This window comes from Nuphar pumila, chromosome 6 (assembly GCF_984573655.1).
Source record: "Nuphar pumila chromosome 6, dmNupPumi1.hap1.1, whole genome shotgun sequence".
NCBI classification, from domain to species: domain Eukaryota; kingdom Viridiplantae; phylum Streptophyta; class Magnoliopsida; order Nymphaeales; family Nymphaeaceae; genus Nuphar; species Nuphar pumila.
In genome coordinates this window covers 119,818,186-119,844,716 of record NC_143254.1, presented here as the reverse complement: position 1 = coordinate 119,844,716, position 26,531 = coordinate 119,818,186, and the positions used below count along the sequence as shown (strand labels likewise).

General features: G+C 36.4%; 1 protein-coding gene across 1 annotated transcript; it reads right to left on the bottom strand.

Annotated features, from left to right (window-relative positions):
• Nucleotides 1–341: 341 nt before the first annotated feature.
• On the bottom strand, nt 342–17,531 carry LOC149835931 (pre-rRNA-processing ESF1-like protein). The gene is made up of 7 exons (XM_090008865.1): nt 16,752–17,531; nt 16,206–16,277; nt 15,245–15,462; nt 13,243–13,405; nt 11,187–11,315; nt 1,020–1,786; nt 342–792 (listed from the first exon to the last, which is right to left on the bottom strand). The coding sequence occupies exons 1-7, from the start codon at nt 17,469–17,471 to the stop codon at nt 603–605; spliced, it is 2,259 nt and encodes a 752-aa protein (XP_089864991.1). The 5' UTR covers nt 17,472–17,531; the 3' UTR covers nt 342–602.
• Nucleotides 17,532–26,531: the final 9,000 nt, after the last annotated feature.

Here is a 26,531-nt window from a genome sequence, read left to right as displayed (position 1 = left end):
TTAGTTGATGCAGTTCGGTTACTACAAGGACGAATATAGCTTCTTCTTCTTCTTCTTCTTCTTCTTCTTCTTCTTCTTCTTCTTCTTCTTCTTCTTCTTCTTCTCAGATAATAAATCAAACTTGCAGGTTGTTGGGGAGTATGAATGAAGCCATATGCATACATCCTAAACCATTACCTATAAATGGATCACCACGGATTGATCCATAAAGCCAATTTCCATTCCCTAAGATCAGATCCGACTCACATTCATGATTCAATGACACGGATCCGAGGATGGGCAGCCACGGACATACAGGCAACCCCGTTTCAGCATCCACCTGATCATTTCAAATACTCATGAAAAAACAAAAGTTGGCTATTAAAAATGACCAAAACTCCAAAATTCCTTGTAAGGTAATCCCAGCCAAGGAACACAAACCTCTTAAATATGTTCTCCTCGACAAAAATTAATTCCAATCACAGCAAAAGTAAAATGACCTTGAAGTGATTGAGTTCAACTGTTAACCGTTGGGTCTGTGAATAGCCCTATTTCAGTGTAAACTTGGGCAGATTGGCATTGGATCCATCTTTGGCAGCATAACTTAACTGCATTCACTTTTTTCAGTTGGGTTTGGATCCGACCTTCCTTTTAATCGACTTAACCAATGACATTAGCTCAAGCTTCTCCTTCCTGGCGGGCTTATCATCAGGATTAACTTCATATTTTGTATCAGGATTCTTCACCTCCTCGGCCACCTCATCAACAATCCCCTTCTGTTTGTGAGATAGTTGTCGTAAATAAGCAGCACTCCTGCAACAACCAAGAACTTTTCAGATAACATGAACAGTAAATGAGTTTCCTCTCTTAGTGTATTCTTCATTTTTGTGCAAACTTGTGTTCATGCATCTATAACTACGTGAGTCTGGTACCACATATGCAGGAATGGGCATGTGTGTGTATGTGTGTAAGCTTGTACGTGAGATTGTTTCATCAGCTGATATATAACTTTTCTGGACAAGTGCAGGAGTTAACATTACCTTTTGTACCGTGGATCTGTTGGGTCTAAGGCATAGAGAGAAGTCAACAAAGCTGACAACCTTGGATCATTATAATCAACCTCTGGTAACTCATCATCAGATAGCACATCCTTCTTTTTACCGTTTTTCTTCTTAGACTTCAAATTATATCCCTTCACCTTATGGCCTGTGGCATGATCCTCAGCAAGCAATAGCTCAAGCTCTTCCCTACTTGCACCATTTTCCTTGGCCGCTGATATTTTCTTCTTGTCCTTTTTGTGATCAACTTTTTTCTTCTTTGGTAATCCATCCCTACCACCGTCCAAGTCTACATTGTCGTTGGCATCAAACGCTTCTTCGTCCACAAAAAAGTCATCAGGCTTGGTGGCAAGCGCTTCTTCGTCTTCATATGAATCACTACTATCATCTTCAGAAGACAACTTTGACCCTCTCTTCCTAGCTTTCTTTTTCTCGCGTCTTTTCCTTAGATGATCCTCCCACCATGATTCAGAATCTTTGTTCTTTTCCTTGTCAAGAACCCGTTTGCTTATGTCTTCCAATTCAGTGTTGAAAGTAACTTCCATATCCACAACATCCTTGCTATCCGAACCATCCCCAGATTGCAACAGTGCAAGAAACTTATCTCGCTTCTTTTGCTTCAGCTTTGCATTGCCTGAAGCAGCAAGGTCTTGGTGATCATCATTACCATTGTCTTCTCCATCCTCTTCATCATCATCAGACTCTCCATCATCAGAAGCCAAAAAGTCCTTGAATTCCATTTCATGCAGCTACATGAAACATAGAGCTCCACATCAGTAAAGAAGCAAGGAATGTAACAGGCTAGTTAAAGTTAAGTGGAGTAATGCCACATTTTGATAACAAAATTATTCAAAAAAGCTAAATAAAATTGATAAGTAATGTTCAAAAATCATAATGAGGCCCTCCCAAGGAAGCTAATGTTCACCCACCCTAATTCAAAAAACCATCTAGTCATGTGTATATGGATGGTCAGAAAAAATTAATAATGTGTGTTTGTGTGCATGAGAACATGTGCATATATCTGGTCAGATTGGGCCACATGAGATATCCAACTAGGTCATACAACCCAAGAGCCAGCAGCTAACTTCCACCGGTCCAAGTCCAAATCCTAATCAAGATATGGAACAAGTTACATCTGATTGGTTATAGATATGGTGGTTTCTGTACCATGATACCATACGGTGGTACACACTCTTGTTTGTATAGATCTAGCAACCAAATGGTGGATCTAGTAATACAGGTGCTTAGCATGGTTTATTTATTATCAAAATTTAATTGACATCCCTAAGCCCAATTTCCATCACATGTCTGTGTTTTCTCTTGGGAACTCCATTCTGTTTAGTATTGGGATATGAAATTTGTTGTTTAATCCCATTGCCCCTTAGATAGTGTTGAAAAGCATGTGATGAATATTCTCCTTTCGCCAGTGTTGTGAAAAGTGTGCTTCAAGGTGCAAAAAGTGTCTCGTCTCAAGGCAAGGGCCTTATTAGTGCAGAAGGCCTGAGGTGTGCACCTCATAAGCCTTGAGATGTACGCCTTCAGGTGAGGCATGCATCAAGCTGAGGCGCCTCGGCCTACTTGGGTCAAATGGAGGTCGAAACAGGCCCGATGGCCTCTCTCTCTCTCTCTCTCTCTCTCTCTCTCTCTCTCTCTCTCTCTCTCTCTCTCTCTCTCTCTCTCTCTTCTTTTTTTTCTCCTGTTCTTCTCTCTTTCCTTTTCTTCTTCTTTCCTTCCCTTATTTCATTCTCCTTCTTCCGCTCTTCTCCTCCTTTCCTAATTCTTCTTCCATCCTCCTCCTTAATGACTAGATTTTTTTTTGCAATTAATTGACTGTGTATATAAAAATCATGTATGTTAACTTGTTTATTTTGTTTAAGCTTCTCTTTGTTTCCGCTTCTTTTTCAGTTTGTTTATATATTGTGTGATTAGTTGCAAATATGCATGTGACTGTGTGTACATGTAATTGACTGTTATATCATAGAAATTAAAAATAACTGTTTGATAAATGGAAATGTTTGCTGTTTGTCTTGTAATGCCATAAAGCGCAATATTGTTCACGTATTTTCAATTGAAAAAACAAGTTTAAGCTTTTCTGTTCGTAAGAGTAACTAGTGTAGACATGGATTATTATGTGATTTTAGTAGTTTAATAAAGCTAATTTTTCAAGCAAGCATGCATGAAAAATTAGCTTGATGTTTGTTAAGAACTTTAGATGAATTTTGTGTATAGGATTGAGAAATTTTGTCATGGAATTTACTCTTTACATGCCCTAGTTGTGTGTGTATATTTACATATATTAAAAGTTACAACAAAATTGTTGTATTTACAATTAAAATTGCACTTCTTGTGTGTATTTGATATATGAGATTGGCGTATTGTCGGACACCTTATCATCAAACGGAGCCGTCGGACGAAGCCCTGCTACTGATCACGTGTGCGATCAGTGGCGGAAAAAAATCTGCAAAAAGGGTCTTTAGTGGTGGTCGCAACCACCGTTAAAGGCCTTACAGGTTTTTTTGCAATAGCAAGTAAGGCCCTTAGCAGTGGTCACGACTGCAGTTAAAGGCCTTTTAGGCAAATGCACAATGTGCGACCGCATGTCCCCACGTTCAGCACTTACAAAGAATTCAACAATACGCTATTCGCTCTCTCTCTCTCTCTCTCTCTCTCTCTCTCTCTCTCTCTCTCTCATATATATATATATATATATATATATATATATATATATATATATATATATATATATTGATTTCTTTATCTACCTCATTATTTGTGGTTTAGCCGTTGTTAAAGGCCTTTTAGGCGGATGCACCGTGCGCAACTATGTCACAGGGATTCGGCTAGCAGAGTGCCGCACCCGCGTCGACGCGACTCGACGCGGGTGCGGGTATGGGTGCGGTCAACCCGACCTTGGGTGCGTTGACCTTCCGGCAAGGAGCAGAGGAGGGAAGAGCACGACAGGGGGCCATCAGCTCCTTGCCGACCTTCCGGCACACCACGGGAGAGAGGGAGGGAACGACAGAGGACTGCCGACCCTCCGGCGACACAGAGAGAGAGAGAGAGAGTCAAGGGCGGCATGAGCCACCGACCTCCTGCCGACACCCTGATCAGAAACAGAGGAGAGAGGGAGGGCACGACAGAGGTTGTCGTCCCTCTGCCGGTTCTCCGGACACCCAACCGAAAAGGAAAATCGCAAGGAGAGGCTTTTTACCTACGAGGTCACGACGACGGCGGCGGCAACGACGATCTGGAGGAAGGAGAGGGGATGGCGCTGAGCTCGCAGACGCACGCAGGGGCCGGTGGTGTTCGGGAGTATACCGGTTCTCCGACGAGTCGAGGGAGACGAGGCAGAGCGATTGAGAGAGAGATGAGGAGGGCGATCGGGAGGGGAGATGAGGCATAGGAGGGAGGCGCAGGCAATGAGCCCCCCCCCCCTCTGCGATTATTTGAAGGCTTGGGGGACGCCCGATTCAGGAAACCCCGAAGGGGTTTCCTTTCTCAGAAGAAGGGGAGGCTACGGGGGTTTGAAATATGCGAGGGTTTTAACCCTCGCATTCGCACGCTAATAACCCTAATGGGTTACGGGTCCGGACCGGATCCAGATCTGACCCGGGTCCGAAAGGATTTTTTATGTGGGATTTTACAACAGAAGCTGAAGTTTCTGGATTGGTCCGATTGTTCGTGTTTCTCAACTCTCCCTGAAAATACAGGCATGCTAGGCTGCTTGCCAAAGATCGACATGAGGGGGTTCTCAGCAACAAGAGTCAGGCAGGGCTTTAGATGGGCCTGAGTCTAGTTCGGGCCAGACCGGGTGGGCCCAATGTCTACTCCTAGATCTTGTTCAATCTTGAATATAAACGCTACGTTTCATGGATACTTCAACTTACACTCGTGTCATGTCCTCATCTGTCTCATTTGCTTCCAAAAGATTCTTGCTGAATAAATTTCTCCAACTGTTGATGCTCAAGTTTTTTTTATATAAATAATATCATATATGCATATATATATATATATTATTTGTTTTTGCCGCACCCCGCACCCAAGGTTTTTGAAAGTGCCGCACCCCCGCACCCGCACCCATGTGACTTAGGTGCGCAATTGTGCATCCGCCCATTCAACACTTACAAAGCATTCGACAATACGCTACTCTATTTGATATATATATATATAACTTATAAAGCATTCGACAATACGCTACTCCATTTGATATATATATATATATATGAACTGATTTAGTAATTCATTGATTTGTTTATCTACTTCATTATTTATGCTTTATTTGCAAATTGTAATTGATACTTTGTTTCTATAACTCTAATCTTTATAGTCTTTTCTTATGAGCCATGATAAATATATATCATTTTCATTTGCATTGTTGCAATTGAACAATGAGAAGAGTTCTAGGGTGAGATCATGGAATTAAAATTTCAAATTCCACCAAGGATAAGAAACTCATAAGGCATGTAATATGCAAATACTCCAAGAAAGAAATTGTAGGTGGCATTTCGAGGTTGAAATCATTTAATTGGCACAAGACATAGTCTAAGCATATGCGATAGCGTTTCAGAAGATGTGAAAAGGTTTTTTCAGAATAGTCTAACACTCTAACGAACTATAAGAAAAGAAGACAAGAGAAAGAACAAAGAAAATTTGAAATTGGTATGAGTTCATTTTGGTTTGATGGTGAATCAAGTAGCGTGGCAAAAAAAAAGCATAGTTGAACCCATGGACCAATTTGTACAAAGAGCACGACAAATCACAATTAATAGTGTATTCAAAAGGGATGAGAGAAAAGATGTATATTGTGCCGTTAGGAGATTTTTTTTTATGTCAATTCCCTATCGTTTAATCTTTGTAATAGCTTATATTTTGGTTCAATGCTAAAAGTTGTTGCAAACTACGAGCGAGGGTTTAAACCACTTTCTTACCACAAGATCAAAATATGAATTTTAAAGGATGAGGTAGAGTCTAGTCATAAAATGTTAAAAGAGTTCAAAAAAATGGCCTAAAGTTGGTTGATGGTTAGACATATAGCAAAGAAAGAAATTTGATTAATTTTTCTTGTGAATGGCTATCAAGGACAATGTTTTTTAAGTTTGTTGACATCAGCGATATAGAAAAAACTATTGAAAAATTGTATAAGTTATGTGAAGAAGTTGTCGAAGTTCATGAAAAGAATATGGAGCAATTCATTTCAGATAATGCACCAAATCATGTAGCAGATGGGAATATCTCAACAGCAAAGAAAAAAAATGGGACACTATGTGTGGTACATTGTTTGGATTTAATGTTAGAACGTAGAAGATATTTGGAAAGGTATAAGTTTTAGTTTACAAAGAAGAAAAAACTTCTAAGTCCAACTGTCACTTATTTTGCCACATTATATCTCGCGCTTTATAGCATTGGATGCAACAAGAAAGAGCTGGAGTCATTATTCTTGCCTTCAACTTTAAGATCTAGTTACTATAAGAAGCTCGATGCTAAGAAGATTGCTCATATTCTTAGTAATGATAATAAGGTTTGGGATATCATATCATATGCAATTACGGTTACACTGCCTATCGTGAAAGTATTGCGATTAGTAGATGGTGATGAGCCTACCATGCGATTTTTTTAAGAGGCAATAGATAGAGCAAAATAGAAATTGCTTTGAGCCATGATAATGTTGAAAGAAGACATAAACCTATGTGGAACATTATTGATAAATGATGAAATTTGCAACTCCATAAGACTTTGCATGCAACTGCTTATTATTTAAATCTTTGTTTTTATTATGCTAAAAACTTCACCCCAAATGGAGAAGTTATGACTAGTTTATATGATTGTGTTGAAAAAATGATTTCCGATGCAAGCGTTCAATTCAAAATTACAACACGAATAGATGTATTAAAAAAAAAAGTTGATCGGCGGAGTTCATTTGGGCATTCGAATCTTGAACTAATGAATTTCACAATTTGATTTCTCAATTTGGTGTGTAGTGCATCAGGTTGTGAACGAAATTGGGGCACCATCTCAATTGTGTGACTTTGTATTTTGTTTTCAAAATACATTTCTATAAGTTTAAATATTGTATAGGTGATTTTCAATCATATAAAATTATATAGGCATTCAAAATGAATGAATAGATGTGATCAAAAGAAGATGAATGCATTGGTTTTTGTCATGTACAATATGAAGTTAAGGGAGAAAATATGAGGAAAGCTAACAAAGAGCCAATATGGTTAGAATCATTAGATTATAGAGATTTGGATGATAAGTGGGTTGTTGGAAAGGAAGATTCAGTGTTGCCTAGTTATCCTAATTGGTCCCGAAGCATGGCAGATGGTCGCGGGTGGCCGGAGAGACTCCATGGCATGGAGCATGAAGTTGAGCAGATGCACTTGAGATATGAGATGCACACTAATGCTTGCCTGTATAGCTACTTACGAGCATAGTGTCAAACGTTAAAAATGGCAAAATCGCATTTTTCAAAATCTTGCAAGAATTTGAAACATTTTCATAAATCTCACAGTTTTTGCAAAATATTGACAATAAAAATAAATTAAAAAATATAAGTAATATTATTTATAAGAAAATATTAATAAAATTTATTTAAAATTAAAAATACAAGATTTTTCACGAAAAATATTCATTTAAAACATAAATATCGTGTTTAAATCGCGGTATTTATGTTTTTTCATAAATCTCGCGATATTTTAAAAATCTTGTGTGAAATTGTTGTTTTAAACACTCAAGCAATTTCAAGCGATATTATCCCAAGATTTTCATAAATCTCGCAATATTTGTTATTATGCTTACGAGTAATGTAGTGTTGCCTCATGTCATCGTCGCATGCCATAACCAAGACATGGGTTTTCTACTTAGTAATGTGTGTGTCACCATGCTCTACTCGCACATGTGCCACTTTCGGTCGGTGACGAATAAAGTTCGGCATATTCTCTTCCACTAGAACAAATCGATGTCATCATCGATACTTCTCCAATTGGGAGGCGACTGAAGTCGAACCGTAGAAGATGGTGTAGAGCAAGCATCCTTCAAAAGACTTTGTGCAAGGCAGCAGAGTAGAGTCGGGTTCTGATATGAAACTCAGCATCAATCCCTGAGAGTGTGGCATATGGAAGCCACCAATGAAGCGTCGACGTAGGAATCACCACCCACTAAGATGTGTGGCGTGACAAACTGCTAGGGAGTTTTGATATTGAAGGTGGTTGAGTCCTCTTGAGTTGAGCGGGTGTTTGGCACCCGAGCATACGTGACCCAAGCAATGCAGTGTTATGGCACATTGGTGACGAAGGAAGGTCATGACATTGTCTCCCACTAGAACAAGTCGATACTTCACTAATTGGGAGACTAAAGCTGTCGTAAAGTTCCTGATAGCAAATAACGCAAGGCCACTCTGTAATGTGGGAGTCATCATCTATGAAGATGAGCGACATAGATTGGGAGGAGACTAAAGTTGTCGTGAATGTGTGTTTAACTACATTGTATTCTTTGCTCATGGGACATATTCCGAAGTGCATTGATCTATCAATTTGTGATATAGGCTATGTCACATGGGTGCGGGTGCGGGTGCGGGTGCGGCACAATTTTAAAATTTTTGGACACGGGGACTCGGCAAAAAATATATATATATATATATATATATATATATATATATATATATATATATATATATATATAATTTTATTTTATTTTATTTTTAAAATGCCACAGGTGTCTGTGCACAGTCACAGACTGTGACTGTGACTGCACAGGCACAGCACTGTGCACTGTGCACAGGCACAGCACTGTGCACAGTCACAGACTGTGCACAGTGCACACTGCAAAGACTGTGCACACTGCAAAGACTGCACAGTCACAGTGCCTTTTTTATATATATTTTTTTAAATAAAAAATATAAAAAATTAGTTTTTTAGGGACATTTTTGGATTCGGTCAAAGTTGACCGAGTCCAAAATGTGGACGGACTCGGCCTGGACTCGTTGACCGAGTCCGACTCGGCGTTGACCGAGTCCGGGCCGAGTCCGAAGCCGCACCCGAGTCCGCACCCGTGTCGGGGCGTGTCGACTCGGGTGCGGCACCTCCTTAGCCGAGTCCGTGTGACATAGGATATAGGTGATAATGTCTAAGACATGAGGGAAGGTCTGGACAATAGTTGGTCTGCTAGATAGGACGTTGGCAGTCCGAGATCATTGAAACTGCCTAAACGCGTAGGATGGATAGTAATATGCAGTTTCAGTCTTCGAGTTCAGGGAAATAGGTAAAGGCTTAACTAAGGCCAGGATCAGGGGTTGGAGACCACTTACAAATTTGCAACAGGTTGGGGAGAGGTCTCTCATGTTCTGGAGTGCTGATACTTGATTTGCAATGAGGAAACACCAGTCGGATCGTCGAGGAAATAGGACCGCACTCGTCGGCGCTAGAAGAGCATCGGCTCTGAGGAAGGGATGGCCGACTAGCCTATGGAGGCATAGTCTTCACGTGAACCCGGTGGGTGAAGAGGAAGAGAGGGACCAACAGAACCACGGTTTGGGATCTGCACAACATGGACCTTTAAGAGGACTAGGTGGCAACAGGAAAGCGTCATGGATGAGCCTAGATGAGGGGTGACCTGGACCAGCTTAAGCCTGGGTCCTCAGGCTTGGCCTAGGGTTGTGCCTAGGAGACAGAAGAGAATAGAAGAAGAGACGACGTCAAAGGGATAGGGACGTTAGAGAGGAGAGGGGGGAGAGAGAGATCTAGAGAGGGAGAGAGAGGAAAGAGAAGAGGGGAAAAGCCGATCATAAGTTCTTATTTTTGTGAAATTATCGTGATATTTTCAAAACATCGCCAAAATGAAAATATCACAATATTATCATGATAATTTTGTGATATTTTTTAAAAATTTCTTATTTTTATATATTTTAAGTTTATTTTTTCTGTTTTTGGTTTCTTTTGTATTTTAAGAAGTTTTAAAACTTTTTTTTATTTTTTGCAAGAAAAATAATAGAAAACCTATTATTTCCCCTATCTTTCTTATTGTTATGTATATTTTTCAATTTTTAAAGCTTTTGAGATTTTTTTCGAGAATAATCACTTTTTGAAAATATCTCTGAGAAAAACCTTTGCTGAGAAATTACCTTGAACGATACAGGTAACTATGTTTTAAAGAAATACATAAAGAGACAACACAAGAAGTTACACTTATAACGAGCTCCTAGTGTCCAGAAAGTAAAACTAACCATTTTGCCTTTAAACTGAACACTCCAACATGGCCGCACACACATAGATGTAAGTATTTGTGTGTGCGTGTATATAAACAACATTTTTAAATCACTACATTTAGGAACATCAATAATGAAACTAAGTTGAAATTAAAATGTAATGTAATTGATGACAAATTTTAAAAGAAACATAATTGAAGTGAATATGAAACAAGTAAATAAGATCATAAAAGAAAATAGATAAAGTTAATGACACAATGTTTTGTGCGTGAAACGGGTTTGACTATGTCAATGAAGTGTCGTATAGTGTTTGTGAAGTGTCTGTGTTGTGTCATGTTGTGCCAATACGGGATACGCATGCTAAGTGAAGTGTTTGTGTGACATAGATAGCACATTGAGATCATCTATTCTCAACAGTGACATTCATGCAGTAGACGCTGCAATGCAACGTCTAAATTGGGAAACTAAAGGATCTTTTCTTCCAATGTACTGCGAACCACCCCAATCCAAAAAAACTCACATTTGAATAGGGGAAAGAGCTACCCAAATCACTAATGGATAAGGTTTGGGACATAATGTCCACTAGAAATGAACGAGTTTAAAGTTATGTCAGCATCAATCAGAAAGAATCACGAATTGTTGCAAGGTTTGACATACGACAGGTACCTAACATGAATCGCATATAAAAGAAACAGACCATGTTCAGCTATAACATTGCTTTGAACCAATAAAATACAACAAGGCAAGTTGACCAAATTAAACATCATATATGGGCGAAAAAACTGGAAAATTCTTGCCCTCTAGAACAAATTGTATCATAAAACTGGTTAAATTCTAGAAATTCAAAAATTTGAATGGATTAAATCTTTATATTGGATGGTGAACAATCAATTCAGGAAAAGTTTTTTTTTGGGGCATCAAAACATGAAAATGCTCATTTCACTGACCTGCTTCTGACTTAACTTCTGGCGCAAAGTCCTAGTACGTTCTGGCTCATCATTATCCCAGGAAAGGTGAATTTTACTCTGCTGCAGTGCACGCGTATGGAAATCTTTGCATTCATAATTTGCTGGTGCCTGATATTCAAGAAGAAAAGGACAAGTTTTGATTGACAAGTAGCTTTAGTTCATGCTTAAGAATCATCTGCAGACATTTCTAGATGAAGCTCTCAGAATTGCATAGATAATGATTTATATTCTCAAGTTATTGAAAATAACCTTGCTTGTTGCAAATATTAAGGACTCACAGCTGAGCCTGGGTACCCACTAAATGGATAACTTGTGGCCACACTTATTTTCATTTAAACAGCTATTAAAATGTTGCTTGAGATCAAAAACAGGTTGCAAGTTAACAGGGTATGAATTAGTAGAGGAACGTGTCAGATTCCAAAACTTTCTGTCACCAAATCAAGAGTGCCATTTAAAATACTACTGTGCACCTAAATGACACCACATAATTTGGTATTATCAGGCGCTGCAATCAATATTAGCAAGTTCATAGACAAAGTTATCATGTTAACAGCCAATTGGTTCAAACCATTCATCTTTTATACCAGAAAACAACATAGCCAGCTATTTTAAATTTGCAGATGATCTGTTGTCACAATAAGTCATTTAACAATGTACCATCGCACAATAGCTGCGACCAGCTATCATGCAACTTAGTGGCTTACTTTCAGCCACCATATGCAGATCATTCTTTACTGCATCTTCAATACATAACCATAAGAGTATTAGAAAGGCATATTCAGAGGAGTGGATGCAATCACATTGTCGACCATTTTCACAATTTTCTTCCCCTTGAAATCAAGATTCCACAGAACGCTGAGAAGAAGAAAAAGTAGCAACCAAACTGGATGACTGAGTCATCAAACTGCTCCCAAGCTGGATCTCAGATTGAACATCTTATGAAATTTGAGGGATCATAAACAAATAAATGATGACTGAAGAAAAACTGTTTTATGCAAACAAAAAATAAAATCATATGATTACAGAAAGCACTTCAATTTTTTCCACTTTCCTTATAAAACATGTCTTCAAATTTGTAACAAGACCTCCAAAAGAAATGAAGTTGTCCACGCACACCTGTTTTCTCTGTTAATGAGAAAAAGATTTTTTATTGGCAATTGTGCCTTCACTAAAATACTTGTTAATCAACCTTTCAGAAAATTTAAACAAATTTCTTTCAATTAATATCCTCAAACTTGGTGTTCCTTTGCAAGAAAAGGTGGCAATGCAACTAAATTCTGCTGTCCATAAGATATGGCGTTTATCAAGATATATTTCAATTTATTTAGACCACCACCAACCAAACGAGTGACTTATACATCACAAAGCACTACTTATCTCTCAAACAGGCATTGTTTAGTTTCCTTAATTTTGGAACATTCACCAATAATCCAATATCAATTTCGTGATAATATAGGCGAGTGTTTTCTCAGAAGAATTCTATAATGACTGGTTTCCTTTGAGAAAATCATGAGTTAAAAAATAAATAAAAAGAAACTGAACATTAAAAAATAAAAATATTAAGTTCCATTTTAGTTTTGAAAATACCACAAATTTATCTTGACTCTCATTTTTCTGAATTTTTCAATTTTGTGATGTTTTCTTGTTTTCCCTTATTTGAGGAAAAAATAAAAAAATCAATAAATGGAAATATTTTGATATTTGTGGATTTGATTTACAGTGTTTCCACAAGTTGCTCTAGCATGAAGGGCTAGAGCCGAACATCACTTGACTAGAGAAAATAATTCTTGCTAAAACTTAGCAGACCACCTTACATGAACTAATTGTTTTGAACCAATCAAGATAACACAAGTTCAACGCAATGTATTATGTGTTTACAAAAATGCTAAATGTTACAAATAGAGATCAAACATGCAATAAATTCACTTGTATGATTTAATTTTGATGGAGAAATAGATATTACCTAATAAAAACAGTTCCATGGCTAAGAAAACTCATAGGCACCTAGAGACATAATTAAATCCAATCATGATACCTCAGTTGCAATGTCTCGAGGAGGAGGATTAAATTGCATAGTATCAGGAATAAATCGCAGATCCAAGATATTTGAAGTTCTTTCAAACTCAACACCATCACATTCTTTATAAAGGTGATCGGCAGTTGAACTGGAGTCGCACTCCACTACTGCATAGTAGTACCTGATCAGGAATTAAAAAAAGGCACAGCTTATCACTGATTGTTAAATGAAGATCCACTGTGTATATGATCTCTAACGGTAAGCATGGACACATTTAGGTCTAGCACCCAACCAATGACAAATCAGGCTTGACTCAAACAAAACCAATATGTTAGGCTTTACTTAGTCTTAGTCCTAGCACTGAAAACAAGATCAGGCTCAGCAGAAAAAATAGCATGAAAATCCCCAAACCATCCTGATATTTTGCAATAGGCTTTCTAGTTTTCTCCTTCAATTTAAAATCTATGTTTGGAGGGGTGTGTGCACGCATGAGAAAGAGAGAGAGAGATTCTTATATATGGGAAACATTACTAGCAAGTTCAAGAAAATACAGAGATGTAACGGGCCAATGTTCTCTATCGTTCTATGATTTTCCTTCAACAGCCAAATCATATTTTCAAATCTAAGGTGTTGAAGCTTCAAGTTTTGTTAACTTCACAAATTCATGCACAAACAGACTATCCAAACTAAGGCGGGCTTGTCTCAATTTCTGTCAAGCTACATATCTTCTTTACATAGGCAGCTATATCACATGGACACTTTACTTAGCATGTGTGTCCCACATCGATATGACACAACAAGACATCAAGCACGGTACCAGCCACACCATGACAATTCATGGACACAGTCAAATTTGTGCAATTACAGTCAATCTGCCGTTATCCATACATTTTCTTTTTATTATCTTGGTGTTTCAAGTTTCAGCTTAGACTTATTGTTTTTATACATATTATATATATATATATATATATATATATATACATAAAATGCATGTTAATGTTATATATGTTTTATACATGTATTATATATACAAGATATGTATTACACATATATTATATATTGTATATATTATCAAGCTTAAAAACAATTCTTTTAGAAAACGAGCCAGCTCGTGAAGCTCAGCTTGTAACAAGCTCAGGGCTCAGCTTGGCTCGTGACAAGCTAACAAGTCAAGCTCGAACAAGGATGTACCCTTAAAAAGCTGATCCCAAACAGACCAAGCTACCAGCCTTACAAGCCATTGATCATATTTTTTGGATGTAAAAATAGAATTTTCTAAGACATGAAATTTTGGTACATTGTAGGACATTGATTTTTGAAGATCTTATAAAAAATACATGTAGATCACAATCTCATGATCCAAAACTTGTTTTCTAATAAGAAATTTTATATGGTTCACATCTGTAGGGATAAAAATAATAATAATAATAATAAATATTATGAAAATTCAGGTTTCTAGTAAGTGCCACTAAGTGGGTGCAGGTGCGCCTGGGGCACCTCTCTCTCTCTCTCTCTCTCTCTCTCTCTCTCTCTCTCTCTCTCTCTCTCTCTCTCTCTCTCTCTCTCTCTCTCTCTCTCTCTCTCTCTCTCTATATATATATATATATATATATATATATATATATATATATATATATATATTATTCATTTATCTGGCCATGTCCTAGTTTTACAAAACTCTTGTATCATACCAAGTGTGTTCATGTCATGTCGCGTGCCCATGTCCGTGTCAATGTGACAATAGTAGACAACCATGTCATATAAATACAAATATAGCAAACCATAGACTAGGTAAGCTTTGAAGAAATATCAAAGCCGAAATAGTGAAAATACGCAATCAAACAATGTACTCCAATCTTATTTAGGTCTGTGATTTGCTCATATCCCAAAAAATATCCTTTTTAAACTGGAAATGCTATCAAGCATTCAAGTAACCAAAACTATTCTTTTTTTAAATTGTACATGCTAACCTTAATTGTACTATAACTAATAGTGAAACAAGTTCAACATTAATAATCACCTTAGCTTGCTTTTCTCATATGCACGCAACTTTGCCTCATCAATTTCAGCCCCATTCCCATCACTGTCTTCATCATCACTAGCAAAGATTCCAGAAGGTCCACGAATTGCTTCTTCTTCCATAGATTTAAGGCCAAATTCAGATGGATAGACAGCCACTGATATAATTTGTCCAACTTCAGGAAGAAATGAGCTCATCAACACATACAAGTCAACAGCCTGCAAGAATTTAAGCAACTTCTCAAATAAAAATATTCAACCCCATCAAGGGCAGAAAGAGTTTATCTACTATTTTGACAAGTCCAGAATTATAGACATACAGTGTAATTGACTGGTTTTCGATAATATCAAAATAGAAAACAATTCCCTATCAATCTCATCCCAAAGATGGTTTGCCAGTTACCACAAATTGCAGGCCATTATATCAAAGAATAAACTTCACAGAGATGAAACAAGGAGCCAAGAATTCCCGTAAGATTACCTAAATAAGAATGTGGAAATAACACTTTACACACTAGAATATATACCATATTTCATGTGATCTCAAGGTCTCAAAGGTGTTTGCCCTTTATGCTTGTTGGCTGGATAAGTAGAGACTAGAGAGGCTTGTACTTTTTGGGATGAGAAACACTATTTAAAACAAGAATACCCCCTTCGGCAATGAGCCAAGGTTCCCTGAAATACCTCCAGGTTCCTTGAAACAATGGCACAAAACCCAGCACCGGTCTGAAGGGAAGAGTTGCAAAATACACATCAATTAAATAACTAACTCACGTAGCAAACAGGCCATTTGGTTAGATAATAACAGAAACAACCATCGATACGCTGAATGCAGTCGATGAAACAAAAGGATTAGAAGTGATGCAAAAGCAAATTCAAACTACAGGCAATTCCTCACTGAAATAAAGCAAAAGGAAATAACAAGCACATAATGCACACGTATGGATATGATGGAGAAGTACCTTTATGTGATCCCAATCCATGTTCACCATTGCCAATCTACGAGTTGCTTCTTCAACCAACGACACTTCTTCCTATCTCATTAAAAAGGACAGGAAAAGGAAAAAAACACTATCAATACTACTATTTTGTTCAGATATATCGAAACTAACTTTTTATCATATGATTATCAGTATTATCCAGTGAGGTCCCTTTCTGAGATACCGACTGACAATATATGGCAACAGTATTCCCCAAGGAAGTCTCTCCGAATATTAAAATTTCTGAAGACCGTCTTACATCTGCAACCTCATTTTCCCATACCTCAAGCATGCATGTCCTTACAAGTATAATTTGCGAAGCTAACAAGAAGAAAAAATCAAGCATGAAACACTCTAAGAGACTACAAATTTATTTATGCAGAACCAAGGAGAGCACCAAAACATGTTCGACACTGTTTCTTCTTGTTCACAATATCAACCAATGATCATAATTTCAAGCTCTTGGCAACACCACAAATCATTTAGATGCATAAAGAGATAGAACCAATAACAGGGGAGGGAATTCACCTGGGATTCATCGTCTACATCCGATTCACCAAAATCATCATCAGACGACAAACCAATCTCTTCCTCTGAAGATAGCTGCGAATCACTGGACCCCAAATAAGCGGGCAGATCTTCATCTTCATCGGTTTCTACATCCTCCACATTTCGACCATTTTCAAGCAATTCTTCATCGGAACCATGACCCACTTGCAATTCAACATCCTCTGCAGCCTCTTCATCCATTCCCACCCCGATTTTTACATCCTTCTGCTTCCTATCTTTCCTCTTCTTCTTCTTCTCCTTCCTCAACTTCTTCTCGCCATCAACTTTCCCTTTTCCTGCTTCCCCGTGAACTTGGTCATCATCACCCTCGCTCTCGGAGAGACGGTAGTAGTGGTAGAGCGAGTTCGCTGAGCTCCCCTTTGTGGGTCTTCCTCTCTTGTCTACCTTCGCCGAAGAGGCGAACTCCTCGTCGGTAAATATGGCGGCGAACCGGGAGTCGATGGGCACCTTGGATCTCCGCTTCGACATGGGCTTGAATCGAGGGTCGGAGTGAAGAGATGAGAAGCGAGGGTCGGTGATCCTCTTCCGGTGGCGGGCGAAGGCGGCACCCTTTTCTTCTTCATCCTTCCCTCCTCTACCCTTCTCTTCCTCCTTCTCTGCCTTCTCCTTCTTGTTTTTCTCCCCCAAAAGGGATGAATCGTTGCCTATTCTCTCCTCACCGACCTTCTTCTTCTTCATCTTTTTCTTCAGCGTCTCTCTCTCTCTCTCTCTCTCTCTCTGTGTGTGTGTGTGTGTGCAATACGTGAAGAAGCGAAATCCCGAACGCAGTCTAAACCCTCGTTCCGATACGACTCGCTTTCGCTTCGGCAAATTCGTTTGTAGTCAATACAACGTATCAAACATCAGACGAGTCTCTTAGTCCTGTCCTTTTGTGGCGCAGAGAGAGAGACGGCAAACGTGAACGATATTGTGCAGCTCATGCTTCCAGGGCAACAGTTATCTAGGGCTTAGGATTGTCAATTGGATCGGGTCCGAACAGGACATGGGTCTAGAACCGTATCCGAGTTTGAGTCTAGGAAACTGTTCAGATCTTGGCAAAACTTTAGTAAAGTTCGTACTTAGTGTACCTTTGGAAGAGAGAAAGACGTAGAAAAAGTTTTTTCGCAAAAAGAGTTTTTCTAGAAAAAGTTTTTTCGCAAAAAGAGTTTTTCTAGAAAAAGTATACCTCACATTAAGGACAGTGGAGTAATGTTTCTTATAAAGAGATTTTATTTTTACGCTCCCTACCACCCATCTCACCACTCACCATCACCACCACCCTCTTTCTCTTCTCTCTCTCATTTTTTCATATTTTCTCACTCTGATTTTCTCATGCTACACAAACAAGTGAAAAACTTTTTTTTGGAGAACTTATTATATCAAAAACTCTTATAGACAAAACTTTTTCTCCTATGAAAGTTTTTCTCTCTTCTAAACATGCCCTTAGTAAACTTTTTATTTTGAAAATGGTTTCATGCAAAACAGTGAGGAACTTAGTTGGAGTTTGGTCCTATGAATCCTGAGGCGTATGAAATTGTAATATCGCATATTTTAAAACTTAGTAATTTTGAGTTTTTTTCAAAAATTTGACCAAGTATAGAAGTAAAATCAGTATATTCTCAATTTTAAGCCGATGCTTTTGAGTCTCGGCTTGCCTCAGGTCTCATCGGCATAAGCAAAACGAGTCACTTAGAACCTGAGAAAAAGTTATATTTTTGACCTTTAAATTCAAGCAAAATTCAAATTATTTTTAGGCAAAATTCAGAATTTATATTCATGCTATATATCGTTGGATGCGTCTGATATTTTACTTTTCCGGATTCGAACTACGGTTGGCCCAAATCGTATTTTTTCAAAAAAAGAGTAATTTGTTGGTTCATATCCGGATTTAGATCAAACTAGATTTGATTCAAATTAATATAGATATTGACTTTATCTAAGACCCATATTAATCTGGATTTGGTCCAACCCAAAACTCATTTGAATTTTTTGATATGGATTTGGATCTTAGATCTAGATCCAAATCCAAATCTATGCCCAATGAATTTTCAACTTTAAATTTATTAGACACCTTTAAATTGAAGTTAATTAATGTTAAGAAGTCTCCCTAGTTAATATGGCAACTTTTGAAAGCTTTCAGATATTTTTTTATTAATTAATGTTTAATAATTAATTAAATTTATTTAATTTTGAATTTTACTTATTTGGTTGTTTAGGACTTCTTAATAGAGTTCTTATATAGGCTTAAAAAGACTTAAGAAGGTCTTAGAAAGTCTATTTAAAATAAAACTTTGAAAAGTCAACAAAATTAAATAATTTCAAAATATTGGGAAAGTAAGAGTGAGAGTCTCATAAGGGAAGAGCTCTCTCTCTCCAGTCCATTTAGAAGGAGCTGGAAGGATAAGGCCTTTTTCACCTATTTATAGCTAAAAAAAAAGCGAGAAAGAGAAGGAAAATGAGAGAAAAAGAGGAAAAGGGGGAAAAAAAAGGAGGAAGAAGGGGAGAAGAGGGCCATCTTCTCCAACCATCCATATTTTCACCATCCATTAGTGTTTTTCTTTCGATCTTTGCATAAGGTATGGGTTTCTTCTCTTGAATCAAGTGAGAAATTGAATATAGATTGGATTTTCATGCAATATTTTGATGAAATCCATGGAAAATAGTAAATATAGATGTTTACTCTAAAATACATGGAGAAAGATTCATGGATCCTCTTCTATGAATGTGTTTTTTATTCTTTTTATCCTTTCAAAATAATAATTTTTGTATATGCTAAAATAGAATTTTTAATTATGGTAAAAGTGTTTTTTTAGTTTGCTTTTGATATATAGAGATTTTCATGGATGGTCCATGTTATGGACTGTTAAAAGCATGTAATTGTATGATATAATAATTCATATGCATGCATTCATCATTAAAAATTGGTATAATGGTGAATCTGATTATGTTTGGGGTTGTTAGTATGCTCATGCCTGCATATTTAATTTTTGAATATGCATATTACATGTGTTAGAAGGTTTATGTTCATATGAATGCATGCTTAGAATTCTAATTTGTTTATGCATGCATGCTTATATTAAAAAAAATTTAGTGTGAGCTCATCGACAACCCATATGTATTGATTTTTTCTTTTTGGTGTTAGTGGGCTCACCGACAACCCAGCCTAGAGGTGCTCGACTGACCTGTTATGGCATGGCAAACCTGCACAGGTGCAACCTGTGTAGGGCAGCTGACAGGTTATGTTTCAAAAAACAAACATATTTTTTCTTCTGGTTTGGGCTGGTTGGCAGTCAGCCGAGTGGCAGTCGGTTGACTGTCAGGCCCTAGCAGGTGGTGCACAGGCCCAGCCGACCTAGTCTGCTAGGCTGGAATCGAGCCACAACCGACTGGGTTGGCTGGGTGTTGGACCATTTTATAAAAAAAAAGTTTACATACCAAAATATATCTAGGATAGAAGGACCAGCAAGTACATCCCCACTTGTAGCAGTAATGACAGGATCTACCACTAAATTTGCCTTTGAAAACAAAATCATGCCGTAGTTAATGCTCTGAATCTGATGAAAAACTAGTCAATTTTCTCTTATAGAAATATAAGTGTACTTTTAACAGGAAACGCATTTAAGCTATCACAGAGAACCTTAACCACAGCAACAGAAGGAAGCATCCTTGTTTTCACCTAGCAATATGACAATACGCATCTGGAGTCAACAATGATAACTAAACTTTATCACATGGTTCATGACATTACTACACAATTCATTAATCAAACCATGTCCATGAATACTATGGAAAATACATGTGAATAAGAAAAGGCAAATCGTGTAGATTAAAATGGTATGTTGATACATTACCATATCAACATGCATATCTGACAATACTAATATGAGTTGTTTAGAAACAAAGTTCTCTGGCACGTGATGAATACCTTGTTTGGAACATGAGGACAAGAAGTTTTCATTTCATTGTCTGAAACCAAAAACACCCTAAAATGGAAGCATGTAAATAGATTTAACAAAGACTGAGGGAGGCACACCACCTGAACCCCAACTGTGTTTTGAGCAGTAACTGTTGCAATGACAGATGAACAGAAAACACCAAGTGTGCCACAAGCTTTTAGATCAGCTTTTATATCTATGCCTGCCTCCGAATCAAAACCTGCAACAGTCGTTACATGATTTTAATATATTCTAAGATAAGAAATTTTCATATGCTTTGACTTGATGTGACATGCTTAAGCAATATGTTATTTCAAAGTTGTTTCAAGTGCATGTGCATACATGAAATTGATGTGTGTTCTGCATATATATCAATGCATGAATGTTCACATGTTCTAATTGAGATGATTCATGAATGAAAGCATGTGTGAGACATGATTACATAAACACATGCACATGAATAGTGTGGACACGTGCACATGAATGTTGTAGTATATGCACGTTGTTAAATCAACATACATGAATGTGCATTGGGAAACATGTGACATCGTTGCATATATGGCATATTGTTATGATTTTTACATATGCATCGATGATCAAATAATGGATCATTGTGGTTGTGTGGGCCTTGAGTTTGGGTTTCTTCTTCTTTACTTATTTTAATGCATCTCAAAAGTCACATTGATATGGTTTCACTATATTACAATATTATATGTTTTTCACGGGATGTGCTCCCGTGAGCCTTGCATTTAGATATACAAACTTGTGTTACTAATTTTGCATGCTGGATTACAAATTAATGAACATGTATTAATAACAAGATAAAGAAAATGAACAATATAATATATATTCTGAAATATCTCATCTTTAGAATGGAACTTTTAGAGTTGTAGTTTTGGGGAACTATGAGGATACTAAAACTCTATGTGTATTGTTGTTAACCTTGAACTTGATATTGAGGTTCTTCTCCTGACCACGGTTTTAGGGTGAATCTGAAACTTTACCTGGGGGTGGTATGCAGATAAAGTTGTTATTTTGGTATACCAAAAAAGTGACACTTGTGAATTTGGATGTTCGTGGTGTTTCGAAATTAGATTTGGATGTCTAATATTTCGAAGGCTATTTTGGTCGAGGGTTAAGTTTAGAACCTAGTAATAAAATACAACTTGTGTGTTAAGTTACCTTGAAAACCCTACTTGACCTTAGAAGATTTTACCTGTTTGAAATATTTGTGGGCAACGATAATAAAAAGAGAAACTTAAATTGTGTGTATTTAATAGAGACATGCATATGAAAATAATACTCTAATAAAATATAATAATTTATTCATGCATATGCATTGAAATCATGCATATTTCTGTTATGCATTAAATCATGAATCTTTACTTGTTCTCTTAATTGTGATATATGGGTGATTGCATAATGTGTGCTCTTTATTGCATAATAACATGTATTTAATGTGTAATTAATGTTCCTTATTGATAATAATTGTTTTCTCTTATTTAGCAGTCACTCCTTGTTGCTTAAATGATTACTTGAAATATAAATTTATCATAATTGAATCCCTCTAAAATATTGTATAAATCTTATTTATGTTCTTTTTATTTATTTGTTTTATTAGAGGGATTCGTACACCAAATTTTTTAGATTCTAACATCAATACTTTTATGTTTTTTTTGCAGGCTCAAGGGCCTAGTGAGGTGATTTGCTTTATGAGAAGCTACGAGGATATTGTGACTTCTTGACAAACTTCTCTTGGGACAGCGTGACTTTTTTTTTGCTTTATTTATATTTATTTGTTTATATCTCAAATTATATGCACATGATATTTTGTGCTAACTCATGACATTTGCACAAATTTCTTGTAAACCTCTAAGTGATTAAAATTCAACTAAGGAGATTTACATGAATTTTTATGCAAACCTTCTGACATTTGCATAATTTTCTAAATTTCTTGTGAACCTCTTCTAAAAGATTAAATTTCTACTAAGGAGATTCACATAATGTTTTGTGTAGACCTCCGAGCATTCACACAAATTTCTTGCAAACCTTTGAAAGATTCAAATATAACTAAGGAGATTCACATGAAATTTTGTGTAGACCTTCTGACATTCTCAAATTTCTTTTGAACCTCCTTCAAAAGATTAAAATCCAACTAAAGAGATTCACATGATATTTTGTGTGGACCTCATGACATTCATACAAATTTATAATGAACATCCAAAAGATTAAAATCCAAGTAAAGAGATTCACATGAAATTTTATGTGGGCCTCTTGACATTTGCACAAATTAAAGTTTTTTTTTTCAAACCTCCTTCAAAATATTAAAATCCAAGGCTTTTTTTAGGAGGTTTGCAAGAAATTTACAAATTTGTGTGATGTCAGGAGGTCCACACAAAATTTCATGCAAATCTCTTTAGTTGAATTTTAATCTTTTGGAGGTTCGCAAGAATTTCTGAATTTGTGCGAATAGGTGTGCATAAAATATCATATGAATTTCTTTAGCTGAATTTTAATCTTTCAAATGTTCACAAATAAATTATGAAGTTGTGAGAGTCTAGAAGTCTACACAAAATATCATGTGAATCTTTTTTTGAAGGTCAGTTGCTTCACACACGATTTCATATGAATCTCCTTAGTTAGATTTTAATCTTTTAAATGTTCACAAAAAAATTGAGAATTTGTGCAAAAAGTTTGAAGGTTCACACAAAATATCATGTGAATTTTCTTAGTTGGATTTTAATCTTTTAAAGGTTTGCAAAAAAATTATGATTTTTCCGAAGGTCAGGAGGTTCACATAATATTTCATGTGAATTTCCTTAGTTAAATTTTAATCTTTCTGAGGTTCACAAAAAATTTGTGATTTTTTTCGATGGTCAATTGCTTCACACAAGATTTCATGTGAATCCCCTTAATTGGATTTTAATTTTTTAAATGTTCAAAAGAAATTTGAGATTTTGTGCATAAAGTTTGGAGGTTCACACAAAATATCATGTGAATCTACTTAGTTGGATTTTAATCTTTTAGTGGTTCACAAAAAAATTGTGATTTTTTTTAAAGGTTAGGAAGTTCGCACAAGATTTCATGTGAATCTTTTTAGTTGGATTTTAATCGTTTAAAGAACCACGAGAAATTTATGAATTTATGCGAAAGCTAGAAGGTCCACAAAAATTACATGCAAAAGGTAAAATGCTCTTCAATAAGTATGGAATCAGTGATTTAAGATATGAGAAAAAAGTGACATATTTTTAGGCATTTGATGAAATGTGCCATCTTTTCAGGGTAGTACAATCATTTTTTGTTATGCAAATTGGGTTTGGACTTTCACTTTCTCAACTTGAGATAACCCACACGTGAAACCTCCTATACGCTATTGGAATGGATATGGGTGCACCAAGATGAGCTGAATATAAGACCCCACAGAAAGCCTTGCAATGGCTCTTGTCAAGGTCATCTTTCTCATGTCTTTTAGAACCATTTAGTTAGGAACGCAAGTAGGTTGAAGCTCTTGTTTAGTCCAATCTAGATTTTACCTATTTGGTAGATCAGAAGTATGTATTGAATAAGAATAAAATCCAAGACAAATATGATTGGTTTATGAAAACATAATGAGGTATCCCCTAGGGATATGGCATAGTGAGAGGGACCCTTAAGTACTAGGTGGATGGTCAGGGTTCCATTCTCATAAACGCCAGCCCCTTACATTATTGAGAGTAAGGGTTTCATGTCCCTTGATTATGCCGAAGCAATGTGACTCCCTAAGGGCAAGAGATGCACCACAGGTTTACATTGTCGAGGTAGCCACCGTAAGTATGGCAGGCATAGCCAACATGACTAGTTCTCTGATGGTGCATGTGGTCTTCCATTCCTCATTAAAGAATTGGATCTAAAACTCCACTATGAGATCTCGATCAGACATGGATCCAAACTCAATTAAAAACTGAATGCAATATTGTGTCAAGCCCAACTTGACCTATACCAAATTTTCTTTGATTATACGTCCAATGTTAGAGAAATGAGAGTTCTGAAGTCACTATTGGCCTCTGATGCAGCTTATAGGATCTCCTATCTATTCTTTAGGTCCTATGGAGTCCTTGAAGAACTTGTGAAGGTGATTGGCCCTAAAGGATGGTACTTGGCTTGGAGCACATTTTCAAATTAATGCTCATAGGGTGATATCATATTTCAATTTTCAATACATGAGCAAGCTTGGATTTTAATCCTGCTAATGTCATCATTAGATAAAGTTTATAGTGCTTACAAGCTAAACTATTATCTTAATAGAAATCTAAAATCCAAACTTCAACAAGCCGACAACATATTCAATACACACCAAAATTGATTGCTCAGCCACTACACATACACCTCAATTTTTGCCAAGCAAACTTTTGAGAATTTGATCTTTAGATTATTGTTTTTAAACATGGTGTTCCTAGTCTTCAAGAGGTAAGGTTATATTTTGGGCACACTTTTGACTCTAAAATCTTGTTTTCATAGCATTCACTAAAATTGAATCAAACTAGATGATAATATCAACTTTCAAACATAACATTCATTAAAAAAAACTTTCAAACATAACAAGAATCTATTTAACCCATAAAGTTTCAAAGTAATTGCCAAAATAAGTTGAGTTGTGTGAATAATAACCTTGAATTTGCTCACATGAGCTCTGCACATCTGGTTACATGGATTGGCTTAAGAGTTTGAAGTTGAAGGAGGTCGAGGGTTTGATACCGAGGTGCATATCCTTTACTTGCAAATAGAAGCTAAATGAAACCTATCTATGGTGGGCAAGAGGGGAGTACTCATGGATTTTTCCAGTGCAAGTACTAACTCAAGTCCATAGTCAATGTGGCATGTCCAAAGCATGTCATGGTTTCACCTTGCTAAACTAAGAAAAATAATCCTTGATTTTAGACTTTTAATGTATCCCAATTTAAATATTTTTTTAATATCCAAAAATAAAAAATTTAGCTTTTCACAAAAAAGTGAAAAAAGTAAAGATGGCAACTTGCCAACACAATAAGAATCAGCACTTGAATTAAAAGTGAAAAAATAGCTATTAAATTTAAATCTAAATCCACTTGATATAGGTTGTTTTTACAAATTTTCAACTTAATTGTTTAGTCCGTCATGAGTACCAGATATTAATCTCTCTCTCTCTCTCTCTCTCTCTCTCTCTCTCTCTATCTATCTATATATATATATATATATATATATATATATATATATACATATACATATCACTAAAAACACAACATTCTAAGGACATAAAAGGTGTAGGTAAAAAAAAAGCAAAACAAATGTTGGATTCCATGGTTTCGATGTAAAAACTATAACAATAGAAAGTCCAAGAAGAAAACCAATTTGAACCAGCGCTATGAGTTCAAGAGAAGTTGAAACAATATCAATTGTTCTTTTAATACCATTAGCTTATGAGTAGGCATATGACCATGCACTTTATATTATTAGTTTTAGTATGTAACCACTTCAAGTGCTTTAGTGCAAGTCATGTTTGCCAAAATCATGGCATGTGCCTTCACAAAGGATGTTATCTTGAGCAACAATAAATATAATTTATCCTGGTATGAGAAATTGTTTTTTCTCTATTGTCTTCATTCAACACTAGTGTTACCACTCAAAATAGTGTTCATTTATAAGAACTTGAAAGTGAAAAATATAGGCCCAATTTATTCATTGTAAGGCAAACTCTGCCAATAACAAAGTTTCCTTTATACAATAAAACAAGCACACATGCATAGACAAACACATGCAATCTAAATAACTATTGTTTCATTTTTTAAATAATGATGATATGCTTAAC

What these genes read in the sequence shown, in the direction of transcription:
- LOC149835931 (XM_090008865.1), bottom strand. Translation starts at nt 17,471, where the DNA reads ATGAAGAAGAAGAAGGTCGGTGAGGAGAGAATAGGCAACGATTCATCC. An exon ending in TATGAGAAAAGCAAGCTAAG is followed by an intron (nt 13,406 to 15,244) that starts GTGATTATTAAT and finishes ATTCCTGATCAG; the next exon opens with GTACTACTATGCAGTAGTGG. An exon ending in ACAGATCCACGGTACAAAAG is followed by an intron (nt 793 to 1,019) that starts GTAATGTTAACT and finishes TGGTTGTTGCAG; the next exon opens with GAGTGCTGCTTATTTACGAC.